Source organism: Mesoplodon mirus (genome assembly GCF_964341445.2).
Source record: "Mesoplodon mirus genome assembly, chromosome: 2".
Taxonomy (NCBI): Eukaryota; Metazoa; Chordata; class Mammalia; order Artiodactyla; family Ziphiidae; genus Mesoplodon; species Mesoplodon mirus.
In genome coordinates this window covers 195,450,559-195,464,608 of record NC_138977.1, presented here as the reverse complement: position 1 = coordinate 195,464,608, position 14,050 = coordinate 195,450,559, and the positions used below count along the sequence as shown (strand labels likewise).

Here is a 14,050-nt window from a genome sequence, read left to right as displayed (position 1 = left end):
AAGTCTGGGGAGGGGGATTGGCAGGTGCCTGTGCTTCGGCCAAGGGCTGCGCCCGACTCAGTTAGTAGCCGTCTCTGCCTCTGTCCCCAGGTCCAAGGGATGCTGCTCTCCTGGCCCTGCTACCACTGAAGCGCTCAGGGGTCCCTGGAAAGCCGACCTGAGTGCAGACACCACGAGCCATGAGTCCTCTTAGGCTGCGAGCGTCTCTTTCGTTGCTGCTGCTGCTGGGTGGCTGCCTTCTCGAGGGCGCCGGGAGAAACCAGGGGGCGGCTGGCAGCGCGGTCGAGTCGGCCCCGGGCCCCGCGGGCGGCTCCTCCGGTCGCTTCGTCAGCCCCGAGCGGCACGCGTGCAGCTGGCAGCTCCTGCCGCCCGCCCCAGGGCCCGCGGCGGGCAGCGAGCTGGCGCTGCGCTGCCAGGGCCCGGACGGGGCGCGCCACCAGTGTGCCTACCGCGGGGAGCCGGGGCGCTGCCCGGTCTACGCCGCCAGCCGCTCGCACTACTGGAAGCAGGTGCTGGGTGGGCTGCGCAGGAAGAGGCGGCCCTGCCACGACCCCGCGCCGCTCAAGGCCCGCCTGTGCGCGGGCAAGAAGGGCCAGGGCGCGGAGCTGCGCCTGGTGCCCCATGCATCCCCGTTCGTCAGCCCTATTGGGGCGGACTTTCCCCGGGATCCCAAGCTCCGGGCCAGGAGCCGGAGGCAGCCCCGAGAGGCCGCGCGCGGCCCCACCGCAAGGACCCCGCCTCCCGCGAACGCGCCGCCCAAAGGGAAGCCCTCTGAGAAGACCAAAGGAGGCAAGAGAAAGGCTGCCTGGAACCCAGACGAGGAGCGATCTCTGGGGACCCGGCCCGATCCCGACGAGCTGGAAGAGAACGCGAAGCTCACGGAGACCTACTGTGCTGAGAAGTGGCATTCCCTCTGCAACTTCTTTGTCAATTTCTGGAATGGCTGAGGGTGCGGGCCTGGGGAGGAAAGGGGAGAGGGAGGGAGGGGATCTGTGCGCAGCCCGGGAGGGGAAGCTAAGGGCATCCTCGGCCACGAGATACTGGATAGAGAGTGGGGAAGAGTCCAGGTTCTAGAATGGGTCTGGGGGGTGGAGGTGGGGCTTGGGATGAGAGTATAAAGGCTATGGAGAGTCTCTGAGACAGCAGGGAAGTTAAAAATTATTAAGAGTCGACCCTGGTTAAGAGCAGAAGAACTAGTGGAAACAGAAGTAGGCATACCCTAAATGTGCAAAAACTGTAGACGGGGGAGAGAGACGGGTACAGAGAGGCTGAAAAAATAAGTGGGAAAAACTGACTAAGATGATGTGACTCTCGTGGGGGAAGCAGGATACAATGTACACTGTTTAACACATTTCTATTAAAATATACTCATGAGCAACTGATAACCTGAGCCAGGTTGAATTTTCAGTGTCATCTCACCTACTCAGCTGACAAGGTTACCAATTTTTTTTTCTCTTTAGGAATTAGTATGAACTTGGGTGCTCTCTCCTGTCATAGACGATCGCTATAGGGATCGAAGCCATTCAGCGCTCAAAACTGACTCCAGTGAAGAGGTTTTCAGGATGATTGCCTTTGAATTCTTTTAGAAGTACTGCTTTTAAACAGTGATGCCTAGTGTTCTGAAACTTTCCTATTAACCTTCCAAATTCAGAAGTGAATTATAGAAGTTGAGTGCTCCAGTAGGTTTTAAAAAACAATTCTCTTTGTATTTGATCGTATTTTTTAAAAAAGCTAAAATGTAAGTACATATCTCAGAGTCATTTGGACCATTATGGAAGTCATATCTCTGTTTCACGTAATTAATTGTTAACATATTTTATTTTTTAAATTAGTTTCTGCTTTATAACAAAGTGAATCAGTTATACATATACATCTGTTCCCATATCCCTTCCCTCTTGCATCTCCCTCCCTCCCACCCTCCCTATCCCACCCCTCCAGGCGGTCACAAAGCACCAAGCTGATCTCCCTGTGCTATGAGGCTGCTTCCCACTATCTATCTACCTTACGTTTGGTAGTGTATATATGTCCATGCCTCTCTCTCGCTTTGTCACAGCTTACACTTCCCCCTCCCCATATCCTCAAGTCCATTCTCAAGTAGGTCTGTGTCTTTATTCCTGTTTTACCCCTAGGTTCTTCATGACATTTTTTTTCTTAAATTCCGTATATATGTGCTAGCATATGGTATTTGTCTTTCTCTTTCTGACTTACTTCACTCTGTATGACAGACTCTAGGTCTATCCACCTCATTACAACATATTTCATTTTAAATAAGATGAAATGATAGACTTTGCGTGTGTTAGGTGCTCAATAAAAACTGTATGGCTAGATTTAAAGAACTGGCAGGACAATGAAATTTTGACTGCATTTGATCTAGTTCTGAGTATACCTTGAAGTTAGTTCCTAAAAACATTTATAATTGTTGGGGAAAGACAAGAACAAGTCTGCATAAGGGAAAAATCACAAACTGACAAACCCTGGGTCCTATCATTACTCTGTCTGGCCGGCATGCAGTTCTCTCATTTTTCCACCCTTCCTCCCTCCCTCCCAATTGGGATTTGTTGCTAGCATTTAAAAATTAGATAATTTCATATAAAAAGCCAGATTTCTGAATTCCCTTGTAAAATTAGATCTAATGACATTGGACACATCTTTCCACATTGCAACAACTGGCTGATGCTGAATATTGGCTGACCTCTTTAGATTAGATATATTTTCTTGAGTTTTTCCACTGCTGCTGCACGTCTTATAAATTGACTTTATTCATTTATATTACAGGGCTGAACCCATGAGACATTTAAGCCACCACCAGATATAAGGGTTTTTGGCTGACCTTCTGTTTTTCTCACTCCTCTCCTTTAAAATAATGGTAAATGCAACAATCTTACAGATACTGAACATGTCCTGAACTTTTCCCTCCTTGATCAGCCCCTAGAAAATGTAAACTATCTTTTACCTATTCTGTACATCCTTCACACAATTGGCAAAACATTCAGATTGACCATAGTTTCATGCCACGTTTATGAATCACATTCTGAGTAACATTGACCATTAGATAAAATCCATCTTGGCCAAGGAAAGGAAGCTCAGAGTAGCTTGAGACCACCCCCTAAAGATAGGAATGCAAGGTTTGAGGGCTCTTAATTCCCTGACCAGGGATCGAACTTGGCCCCCCTGCAGTGGACTGCCAGGGAATTCCCCAAAGGGATTCAGTCTTACAGGGCACTTACACAAAATGGTGATCAGAAACTCTCCATCTCAGCTGGGAGCCACATAAAAAGAAATAAGCAAGAAATGTGTAGTTGTAGAAGGGAGAATTATCTGATGAGGAGAACAAAATACAGTGCTCGCATCCCTGACGCGTAAGCAAGAGGGTATGTGTGATGTCCTTCGGTGACAAGGACTTGAAAGGAGATGAGAATGTTTCTGGTCTTGGAGGCTTGGGGACCACAGCTGCCCTCCCAGCTCCATGGCTTTCTTACAACTTCAAAGAGCCTCTCTCCTTACTTCCTGCCCGATGCTTACAGCTGCAGAGCTTTGATGAACTTACCCCAAGTTTGTCCCTCCTGTGACCTCTGGCTCACCACATTCAAACTCTTCCCCATTTCAATTTTTAAAAGCAGGTATAAAAGCAGACCAAAGCCCTCCTTTCCCTTTTGTAAAGCAAGACAGCTGCTTCAGCCCTATTAAAATTATTAGGCGGTCATTATATACAGACAACAGCAGTTAGAAGAAGATAATGTAAGGTGCCATTAATAATAGCAATCCAAGGTAAAATACCTAAGAATAAATTCAATAAAAAATATACAAGAGCTATGCGAAGAACACAGAAATACTTCTGAGGGCAGAACAGAAAGACTTGAGTAAATGAAAACATATGTGGATTATGATTATGATTATGATTAAAGAAGTCTTAACATTTAAAAATGTCAATCTGTAAATAATCTATACATTTAAACATGATAACAACAGACTACCAAAAGGATTTTTTGGTGTGAGAATTGGGCAAACTGATTCTAAAATTCCAAAGGAAAACCAAAACGAATTTGGGGACTGGAGGGGTGCAGGGTTGTATGTTTCAGAGAGAGAGAAAAAAAGGATGCTTTCATTAAGGTTAAGGGTACAATTTGAAATGGTTAAATATAGAATCTCCCAAAGGACTGCTGGCAGCACAGTGCAAAACAATGTAAATGATGTGAGTAGACTGTTTCTAGGTAACCGCAGGGACTCTCCATAGAAGGCCAGAAGCTTCCAACCAGCACTTCAGTTGACTGTTGCCGCCTCTGAGCTGGGTGGTCATGTGATGGTGGTGGGGCTGAGGACCCTAAACCTTTGATCCATATGTTCTTTTGTTCCCATGCGTAACGATCACAATGAGGACGATTCTTCTCCAAATCGAGACAGGGAGAGGGCCCTTATGCATTGATTTTAAGATGTGGGGAGAGAGGCGAAGGGAAGATGGCCAGTGTGGGATCCCCAGGAGGGTTTATGTTTAATCACGTGTTAGTATTCCTTGGGAGTGCCACAGGATGAAATGTTTGCCAGCATTTAGAGGCGGCTCTTTACCCTCTCTCTTTTCTCCCTTCCTATTATTACTTAAGGCTTGGGAGGGCTCTCGATTAAATTTAAAAAGCAAAGCAAAAGAACACACTACACAACAGAACACACACACACACCATACACACACGCACACACACACAGAGGATTGGAGTATTTTGAAAACTTACTGCCTGCAGTGTGCCCAGAGGAAAGAAGTTGATTAGGACAGTCACATCTTTCATTCCTTAGCTCACACCAGCAGTCTCCACCATGTGGGTATGCAACCAGCTTCTCAGATGGGTTTGGATGTTCCTGCAAAGCCCTGTTAAAATCCACAACATAAACCCTCAGGAAAATCTGGAGGGTGAAATCACTTTGAGTAACTGTGAATGGCTGGCACCTACACTGTTATAAAAACTTTGAGTCACCGAGAAAGAAGGAGGACCTCAGTGTAAGAGGACAGCACGTATGCCTAAAAGCAGGTGGGCTGCCTTAGGAAGGTTGGGGGCAGGTTGAAGGCTGGAGAGCTGAAGTTATTTGCAGGAGGGATAATTAGCCTCATGGGACCAGCTGGTAGGATGTAAGAGGGGATGGGCCAGAAGGGGCCTCGACTGAGCCCCTTTGACTGCAGCCTTGAAATTTGGCTACTGTTTAATGGTAAATTGGTTCAAAATAGTAGAGGAGGCCTTCTCTTTTAATAGTCATGAAGTTTCATTTGCGTTAAAATAACTTAGAAAACCCTTTAGACATGACTGGTGTGTTATTTTGGTAACGAATGCAGTTTCACAAAATTCTATATCAATAACATAAAAGTCCCTTTGTTTACCATTCTGTTGTTTATCTCAAAGTTTGCCATTAGATCCTAATTGAAATTCATAGACTTCCTGGTCCTTGTTAAATATTGAAAGTGAGAGCTCAGATCTAAGAGTGAGAAGGGTTAATGAGCTTGTGAACTTCTGTTGGTGGCCTGTTCCCAAGTCTGAACCCCGCATGTGTTGGGGAATAATGGCTGCTTATTAACCTCCCAGGCGGAACAGCTGGTGGGGATCAAAGGCACGCTGCACTACATGGTGTTGCTCAAACTGACTTCCCACCTAACCCCCAGGAAAGCGTGCCAGGTCCCCAGGGAGGGGTGGGTTGCACTAAACCCAGGAGCACATTGAAAGAAGGTCTGTCCCACTACAGTCTCTCTGGGAATGTACCAGGGGACCCCCTGGGAGTAAGGGATTGATTCTCAGAGCTGTAGAAATAGGGGTGGGAATACTACGATTATTGAGGCAGAGACATCACTCCAAGTAGCATTTCCCTCTTTAGGTCCTCCTCCAACATTTGCAGGGCCTGAGGCAAGAGTTCCAATGGAGGGAAGTCCACATACAGTATGTCTAAATATTAAATAATCGTAACGCAAGCTAATAAACATAGTCTATCCTCCTATCTTGGCTATACCTTTGAACAACAGAATTTTAAATATATACGTATGAAAACTATAATTTTTATACGATTGAAAGTTGGTAAAATGTCAAAGACAATGAAATTTTATGATCATGGTGCATGTCTGGGGTCCTCTTGATGGGCCGGGGAATGATGGATGAGTAATAGTGACCTATATAATTCACAAGTTATTATATTGTAATTTTTCGTCTTCATTTCAGCAAAATTGCTAATTATGCTGTCTGCATTATAACGGCAAGATTTGTGCCAGAAATGCCAAATTACGTAATAATTTTTGAGTCATCTTAGTTCTTAGGTGGCTTTTTATTAATTTCGATTTTGAGAAACTTCATTCCGCTGAGGCAGTAGCAACTGAATTTGTCAATGAATTTCTTAGATTCAGAAATGAACCGGATGGCTAGTGGGAAGCAGCCGCAGAGCACAGGGAGATCAGCTCGGTGCTTTGTGACCGCCTGGAGGGGTGGGATAGGGAGGGTGGGAGGGAGGGAGACGCAAGAGGGAAGAGATATGGGAACATATGTATAACTGATTCACTTTGTTATAAAGCAGAAACTAACACACCATTGTAAAGCAATTATACTCCAATAAAGGTGTAAAAAAAAAAAAAAGAAATGAACCGGAAATTTTATAAATCACATTCAAGCACTGTGTTGGAATTGCAAATGATAATTAACATTATCACAGAAAATAGCATAAAATATTTAATGTATTTGTAAAACATTTTAATTTAATCCTATAAATTGCTATCACTTATACTTCAATGTTTCATCTCTTAAAGCAATATCTAGAACCATTCAATATTAAATTCAAAGTTTCCAATTTGTTCAAATCTCTCTTCAGTTGACAGGATACCTTGCTCTACAAAGGCCAGAAAATAGGCTCCATTGAAATTAGTTTAGAATCAGTTATGAATAAATCTTTTCCTTCAAAGTCATGCAAACATTCTGTTCCTTTTGATTTCCTTATGTTTTATTAGAATGTCACTTTTGTTCATATGTCACATGCGGTTTCATTCAATTTAAATAACCAATTTTCACTAAAATTAAAAAAGTATTGTTAATTTTTTGAAAAGTGAAATAGGCAACCTTGAATCTATATGTTGTTCTTATAAGCTTTTGATAACCTTATTAATAGCAAGGGATATACCAAAAATAAGTACGGAGAGAGCACATTTTAAATTAATTTCATTTTCTATCACCAACTACAATTTGCTCTTCATTTGAAGATCTGTTTCACTTAACTCATCTCACACATGTTCTGTCTTATCTAGCTTAAGTCCAATTGCTTTAGCACCATTTCATAGGATCTCACATTGTGTGTCAGAAAGGGCAATTTTAGTATGTACTTCATCAAGATGTGACATCTCTGGGCAGATCCAGAAAATAGAGCATATAATCTTTGAATTGTTCCAAAGAATGACATTGCTCCTAGCACAGTTGAGACCCTGTCTCCTGAAATAAAGTCAAACTATGCACTGCACTGCCCAATATGGCAGCTATTACACACATGAGGTTCTGAGCATTTGAAACGTGGCTAGTCTGAATTGAGATGAGCTGTGAGTATAAAATACATACTGGGTCTCAAAAGCTTGGTACCCCTCCCCCTACAACACAAAAATGTAAGATGTTTCATGAAAAAATTTTATAATATTGCTTGCATGTGGAAGTGATATTTTAGAGATATTAGGTTGAAGAAAGTAAATTATTAAAATTAATTTTACCTGTTTCTTTTTATGTTTTTTTTTTCATGTAACTACTTGGAAATTTAAAATCACATATGTGTGGGACTTCCCTGGTGGTCCAGTAGTTAAGACTCTATGCTTCCACTGCAGGGGGCACGGGTTCGATCCCAGTTGGGGAACTAAGATCCTGCATGCCACATGGTGAGGCCAAAAAAAACTTAAATTAAAAAAAAAATCATGTATGTGACTGGCATTATATTTCTATTGGACAGTGCTGGTGTAGAACACCAAGAATGCTTCTGGATTTTTGTCCAAAATTCTGGTTTGCACATCTTTCCCTTAACCAAGATGGTATAGGCCTATTTTATTTATTTATTTGGTCCTCTTGGAGCGGCATGCAGGGGGTGAGGTGGGGGGGGAGTGGATCTTAGTTCCCTGACCTGGGATTGAACCTGCGTCCACCCTGCAGTGGAAGCATGGAGTCTTAACCACTGGACAGCCAGGGAAGTCCCCAACAACCTTTTAAATCAATACCTACAGTTGACTTTTTTTTTTTTCCATTTCTTCAATTCTTTGAGTGAAAACCTGTGCTTTTTACAACAGGTGTGAAACTAATGAAACATTAGTTCAGACTGTTCTGGCTATAACTTTTGAAATCATTTTAATCAAATCCAGAAATTTGCTGTTATTTTCTGTAAATATTGTGCTGTTAGTGCCATGAAAAATATCATGTCTAGCTGAATACTGGACATGTATTATTATTTTATGACTATTATGTGGATGTTTTATGTTGGTGTTTAGTTGTCCTTGTGAAATAATATTTTTTTAACATCTTTATTGGAGTATAATTGCTTTACAATGTTGTGTTAGTTTCTGCTGTATAACAAAGTGAATCAGCTATTGAAATACTATTAATTGCTGTTTATTCAGCTTTTTTTTTTTTCAGTTCTAGGGTTTGCATGTCTGTGTGTGTCTGTTTTTTTTTTTTTTTCTTTTTGCGGTATGCGGGCCTCTCACTGTTGTGGCCTCTCCCGTTGCGGAGCACAGGCTCCGGACGCGCAGGCCCAGTGGCCATGGCTCACGGGCCCAGCCGCTCCGCGGCATATGGGATCCTCCCAGACCGGGGCACGAACCCGTATCCCCTGCATCGGCAGGCGGACTCTCAACCACTGCGCCACCAGGGAGGCCCTGTGTCTGTTTTTTTAATGCACAAGTGACAGTCATGTTCTTCTAATAGAAAATCTAAATGTGTCCTTTCACAAGTCCCTCCATTGGTCAAAGCTAATTATGACATAATTGTGAAACATGTAAGAGGAGCTACAGAATACTTTGCATTTGTGCTTAGAATTTAAAAGTCAAGTTTCTCCATCTGAAGAAATTTTTGTGTACAATGAAATATTAAACTTGGATAATCATTTACTTGAACTTAACTTTTTTTTGGGGGGTGGCGCTAGGAACATCCTCATGCTGGAAGGATGTGAGGGCCATTTTCCAGGATCCTTACCCCCCAAAATCATTCCAGAGGTCTCCTCTTTTTCACCTAGTTTGCCGATTTCATGGCCTATATTTTAAATGTAATTTTCTTTAACAGCTAATAGTCCAGAGTAGCATTTGAAGTTTTGATTTAAAAGGAATAATTCTTTTAAAATTTTCATTGCTTTGATTAGTCATTACTTCTCCATTTAGTAAAGACTTTGGAGGCGCAGAGACCTTCATCTACTTATTCGAGCTGTAGATTTGATCAGAGTAATTTTCTAGGCGGATTTCATTGTTTGAAAAGTAGTTAAATATTCATTAAAGAATTTCTAATGTCGTATTTGCACATTTTATATGGTCATGTCCTACAGTTTAGGGTTTAAAAAATAAACAGATCACTCTGAAAATGTTGTTTCCTTTTTTCCTTCAGCTTTTTTTCTGCTATGAGTTCCATTTGGATATTTTCTATTACAATCTTGACTAGTACTCATTCTCAGTGATCTAAGGGATTAAAAAATAAAGTGTAATATGGATAAACCACAAGGTCCTACTGTATAACACAGGGAACTATATTCAAGATCCATATTGCACTGTAGGGCACAGTGCACAAATTTAAACTCCAGAAATGTGCCAGGGAGGCTGAAAATAACAACAACAATAATAATATATAACAAAATTACTATAAAAAGAAAAAACATAACTAGATGCAATGCATGAAACTTTATTGGATTCTGGATTTTTTTAAAAAAATCTAGTTAAAAGGCATTTTGGGAAAAACTGAGAACATTTAAGTATGACCTATATTTTAAATGATATTTAAGCAGAGTTAATTATCCGAGGTGTGATAACAGTATTGTGTTTATGAAGAAAAACGTCCTTATGCCTAGTTCCTGCATGTGAATTATTTCAGGGCAAACTGATATGAGATGTGCAATTTACTTGTAATTCAGGAGAAAGAAATCTCTCTATGCAGATATATGATAAAGCTAAATTGCAAAATGTTAACAAGTGGTGAACGTAGATGAAGCATAGAGGAATGTTCATCTGTCTTATTGTATTACATTTTCAACTTTTCTGTAGATATGAATATTTCCTAAATAGAAAGTCTGAAGAAAAACTAACTAGAAACTGATCACGCCTCTACTTAGGAATATAATAAAGTTACAGAGAAAGAGAGTAAGAGAGACAGAGCCATTGCCTTGCTGGCTTCTCTCCTGTGGGCTCTGTGCAACGGAAGCTTCCCGGGCCCCACGATTACCTTAAAATGTTTTCTACATTATTTGAATTGTAGTGAGAAAATGTGGTCCTGAGGAATGTAACCATGGTGATTAAATGGTAAGATTGAAAAAAAAAAAAAAGACAGCACTAAAAGAGCCACGAACACGAGTATATTTTAGAGGAAAACGAATTTGGCAAGCCAAAGTACTGCGCGCGATGCTCGGGAACGCGTGGTGCTCCGCGACCCGGGTGATGTTTTGTGCGTCCGGTGGTGCTCCGCGCGCCGGGTGATGCTCCGCCGCGGGCGCACACAGGGTTAACTGCAGGCCGAGGGGCCCGCGCATCCTCTGCCCGCCCACATTCCGCCGCTGAATGGAGGCGATGGCCTGATGCCGGTGGGGTGATGTCGCCGCTCCGCATCCAACCTTCCCACTGGCCAAGCCCGCGCCCCTCCGGCGCCGACCCTGCGCTCTGCAGTCACGTTACCTTCCCCACCATTCACGCGGCCCGACGGGGGTTACAAAGCGGGACATTAAGAAGTCTATGGACGTCGTCGCAGAATCTAGAAATGAGGGGCTAGGAACGTGGAGACAATTACCGTGGTTCTGAAGGCCCCCGTCGTCGACTAGCCTAGTAATCTAACCCCTTTCGTGATGTGACAGGGGGCCTGTGTTTGCAGATCTGTTCCTTTGTCTGAATTTTGGAAATAAAGCGTGGTACAACTTGAGAAATGTGTGTGTGCGTGTGCGCGCCCCCTTTCATTAAATCCCTATGAATCAAACAAAAAAAAGAGACACTTTTCCTGATTTGCCCTTGTCTAATCTTATAAAGCACCTCTCATAAAATATAAACTTTTTTTTAATAATAGAAGAACTGGGTTTTAAGTTTACAGAAACCTAAATGAAAAGAATATATTATTTTCATAAATAATGCTCCACCAAATCTAATGATTTATTCTTCTTTCTGTAAAAACCATATTTTTAAAATAGCTTCAGCTGGCACTATTTCCCAAACTATTTTATAAAATATATAAAACATAAAATAATGTAAATCCTTCATTTTTATCACCTATCCAATTACCATGAAAATTAGAGAAAGTGTGATTAAGTGGGCAATACAAAATGACATTATCACCAGAAAAAGTAAATTGGCATGTGCAGAATGAGTAAAAGGAGATGTCCAAGTAGAAAATTAAATCACTCCTTTAACTAGTAGAGAACACACAATGCCCCAGGCGCCAGGGATTCAAGAGTGTGTGGAACACCGGTCTTGCCCTCCAGAATCTCCCAGTATTCCTGAGGAAGAGCGTTGATTGAGGTGGCCAGTATTATGAAAGAGTAAGTACCAGGTGCTGCAGGAGCCCAGGGTGCTGCAGGGACACCCGACTGGGTCAGGGTCATGGGTGTGTGTGGAGGTGACAGAGAGGGGGACTTAGGAAGGCTTCCTGAAGGAAGAAATACTGAGTTGAAACCTGAGAAAAGAAGTTAGGCCAGGGGTTCCCTAACTTCGTGGACATTAGAATCACCTGGGGAGCTTTTTAAAATCCCTGTGGCCCAGGTCACACTCCCGTACATCAGAATGTCTGGGGGTGAGAGCCTGGCAACAGTGTTATTTAAAATTATTTTAAGGGACTTCCCTGGTGGTCCAGTGGGTACGACTCCGTGCTCCCAATGCAGGGAGCCCGCGTTTGATCCCTGGTAGGGGAACCAGATCCCGCATGCATGCCACAACTAAGAAGTCCTCATGCTGCAACTAAAAATCCCACATGCCTCGAGGAAGATCCCGCGTGCCGCAACTAAGACCGGGCGCAGCCAAATAAATAAATAAATAAATGTTAAAAAATAAATAAAATTATTTTAAAACTCAGGTAATCCCAATGTATAGCAAAGTTGGGGGAATTACTAAAGCAAAGGGAGGGAAGCTGATGTTTTAGTTTTCTTAAGGAAAACATTTGCCCAGCAGGCATGTAGTAGTTGCTAGTCATTGTTCTGGTTTCCATCTTCTCCTCTGCGCTGCCTGCCTCTAGGACACATTCAGGAAATGTCTATTGACGTTGGAGAAAAAGCGAATCAAAATCCGGATGTATAAGAAAACCAGGCCTTCCTAAGGAATGCCGGTGGACTAATTGGGGTCTGAAACTTACAATGGCAAATCCTTCCGTAAAGAGAAGGTAAAATGCAACATTTTGACAACTGGGGAAAAAATGCTGTAATTGTCGCTTCATAGGCAACAGTTAAAGAACTATCGTTTCTATCTTGAAAATGGCTCCCCCCTCTTTATTAAAAAAAGCACAACGTCTGCCAAAATTATTAATTAATAATTAAGTACATTAATTAAGTACATTAATCATGAACAGCCTAAGGAGGAGGCCACTCGAAAAAATATTCCTTTAAGTAAGTGTAGGCAGGCTGTGCGGGGTGAAGCTAGGGTTCTCTCCGCCCACTGGCCACCTTCCCTGCCTGCTCAGGGAGCGGAAGGATTTGCCCATCACGCTCTCCTAGCTAAGCGTTCTTTGAGATGCTACTCTACCTTGGCATGAAATAGCCTCTTGCAATTTACCTCTTGTTTTAAATGGTAGTTCCAAGCCTACAGGCACTTTAAGAGGGCGGGGGGGGAGAAGAAAACCTCAATCCAGGCTGAGGCAGGCTGCACTTTCAGTAGATCAGACTACAGAATATGAACTCCTTTTTTTTTTTGCGAGGGGCGGGGTGCTATTCTCTGACATTCTAGGAGACCCACTGTAGCCCCGAGGAAACAGCATGATGTCACACCACTCAAGGAGAGCCCCAGGGAATGAACCCCACAGTGCTCTATCTTATTAACCTCTAGGAACCTTCGCATCTCTCTGTAGGAAAGCGGGAAGTCAAAGGTAAGGCGTTTATTCCGTTTCATCGCTCCTCCTCCGAGCACCGGGTGCAACTGTGACCCCATGGGATTAACAAAGGCAATCCTGTGACCTAGATTCAAGTCACAAAGGCGCTCCTCAATCCAGGGGACTCTGAGGGGCCAGGGCCAGGAATGGTCTGGAGAGAAAGCACTCTTCATTAGTCCCATACCTGATGCAATAACGGGTCCGAGCCTCTGAAACCAACCTACCAGCACAAACCCCTGCAAAACGTAAATTGACCTAAAATGAAGCTAGTCCCAGGCAAAGCCCATGGACAAGGAAGGAGAGGATGTTTCGTAGGAAAACAAGTGTGGATTTTGCAGCAGTCTCCCCAAGTGTAGCCGGGAGCTGTTGCTGAGCCCTGAAAATCAACCAGGCTCTTCCAAATATCTTTTCCTCTTGGGCACAGTGAAGTAATGCCCCTCACATGTATATGTGGCTTATAATCTGCCAAGTGTTCTCACAGACATGACCTCATCTGAGCCCCCTGTAAGGTTGGCAGGGCATGCGTTATCTTTCCCAATTAACATTGTGAGAAACTGAGGCTCAGAGCGAATGTCTTGTAGGGAAGAGCTGCCCCATGAACCCATGTCTGACTTAACGTCCTCTTTCTACTCAATGGCATTTCTTCAAATCTGGGCTGAACATTAGTAGCTCTTTTTAAACCACCCACAGAGCTCATGAAAAATACAGATTTCTGGAACACACTTGGATCTTCTGAAAGTGACCATCTGGGGCAGCACCGGGGAGACTATTTTTTTTTTTTTTTTCTTTTTGCGGTATGCGGGCCTCTCACTGTT

General features: G+C 43.1%; 1 protein-coding gene across 1 annotated transcript; it reads left to right on the top strand.

Moving 5' to 3' along the window:
• FGFBP3 (fibroblast growth factor binding protein 3) lies at window positions 1–947 on the top strand (the record flags this gene model as incomplete). Its single annotated transcript, XM_082636499.1, has 1 exon — window positions 1–947. Exon 1 carries the CDS (start codon window positions 180–182, stop codon window positions 945–947), a length of 768 nt encoding a protein of 255 aa, XP_082492625.1. The 5' UTR covers window positions 1–179.
• Between the last annotated feature and the right edge of the window lie 13,103 nt (window positions 948–14,050).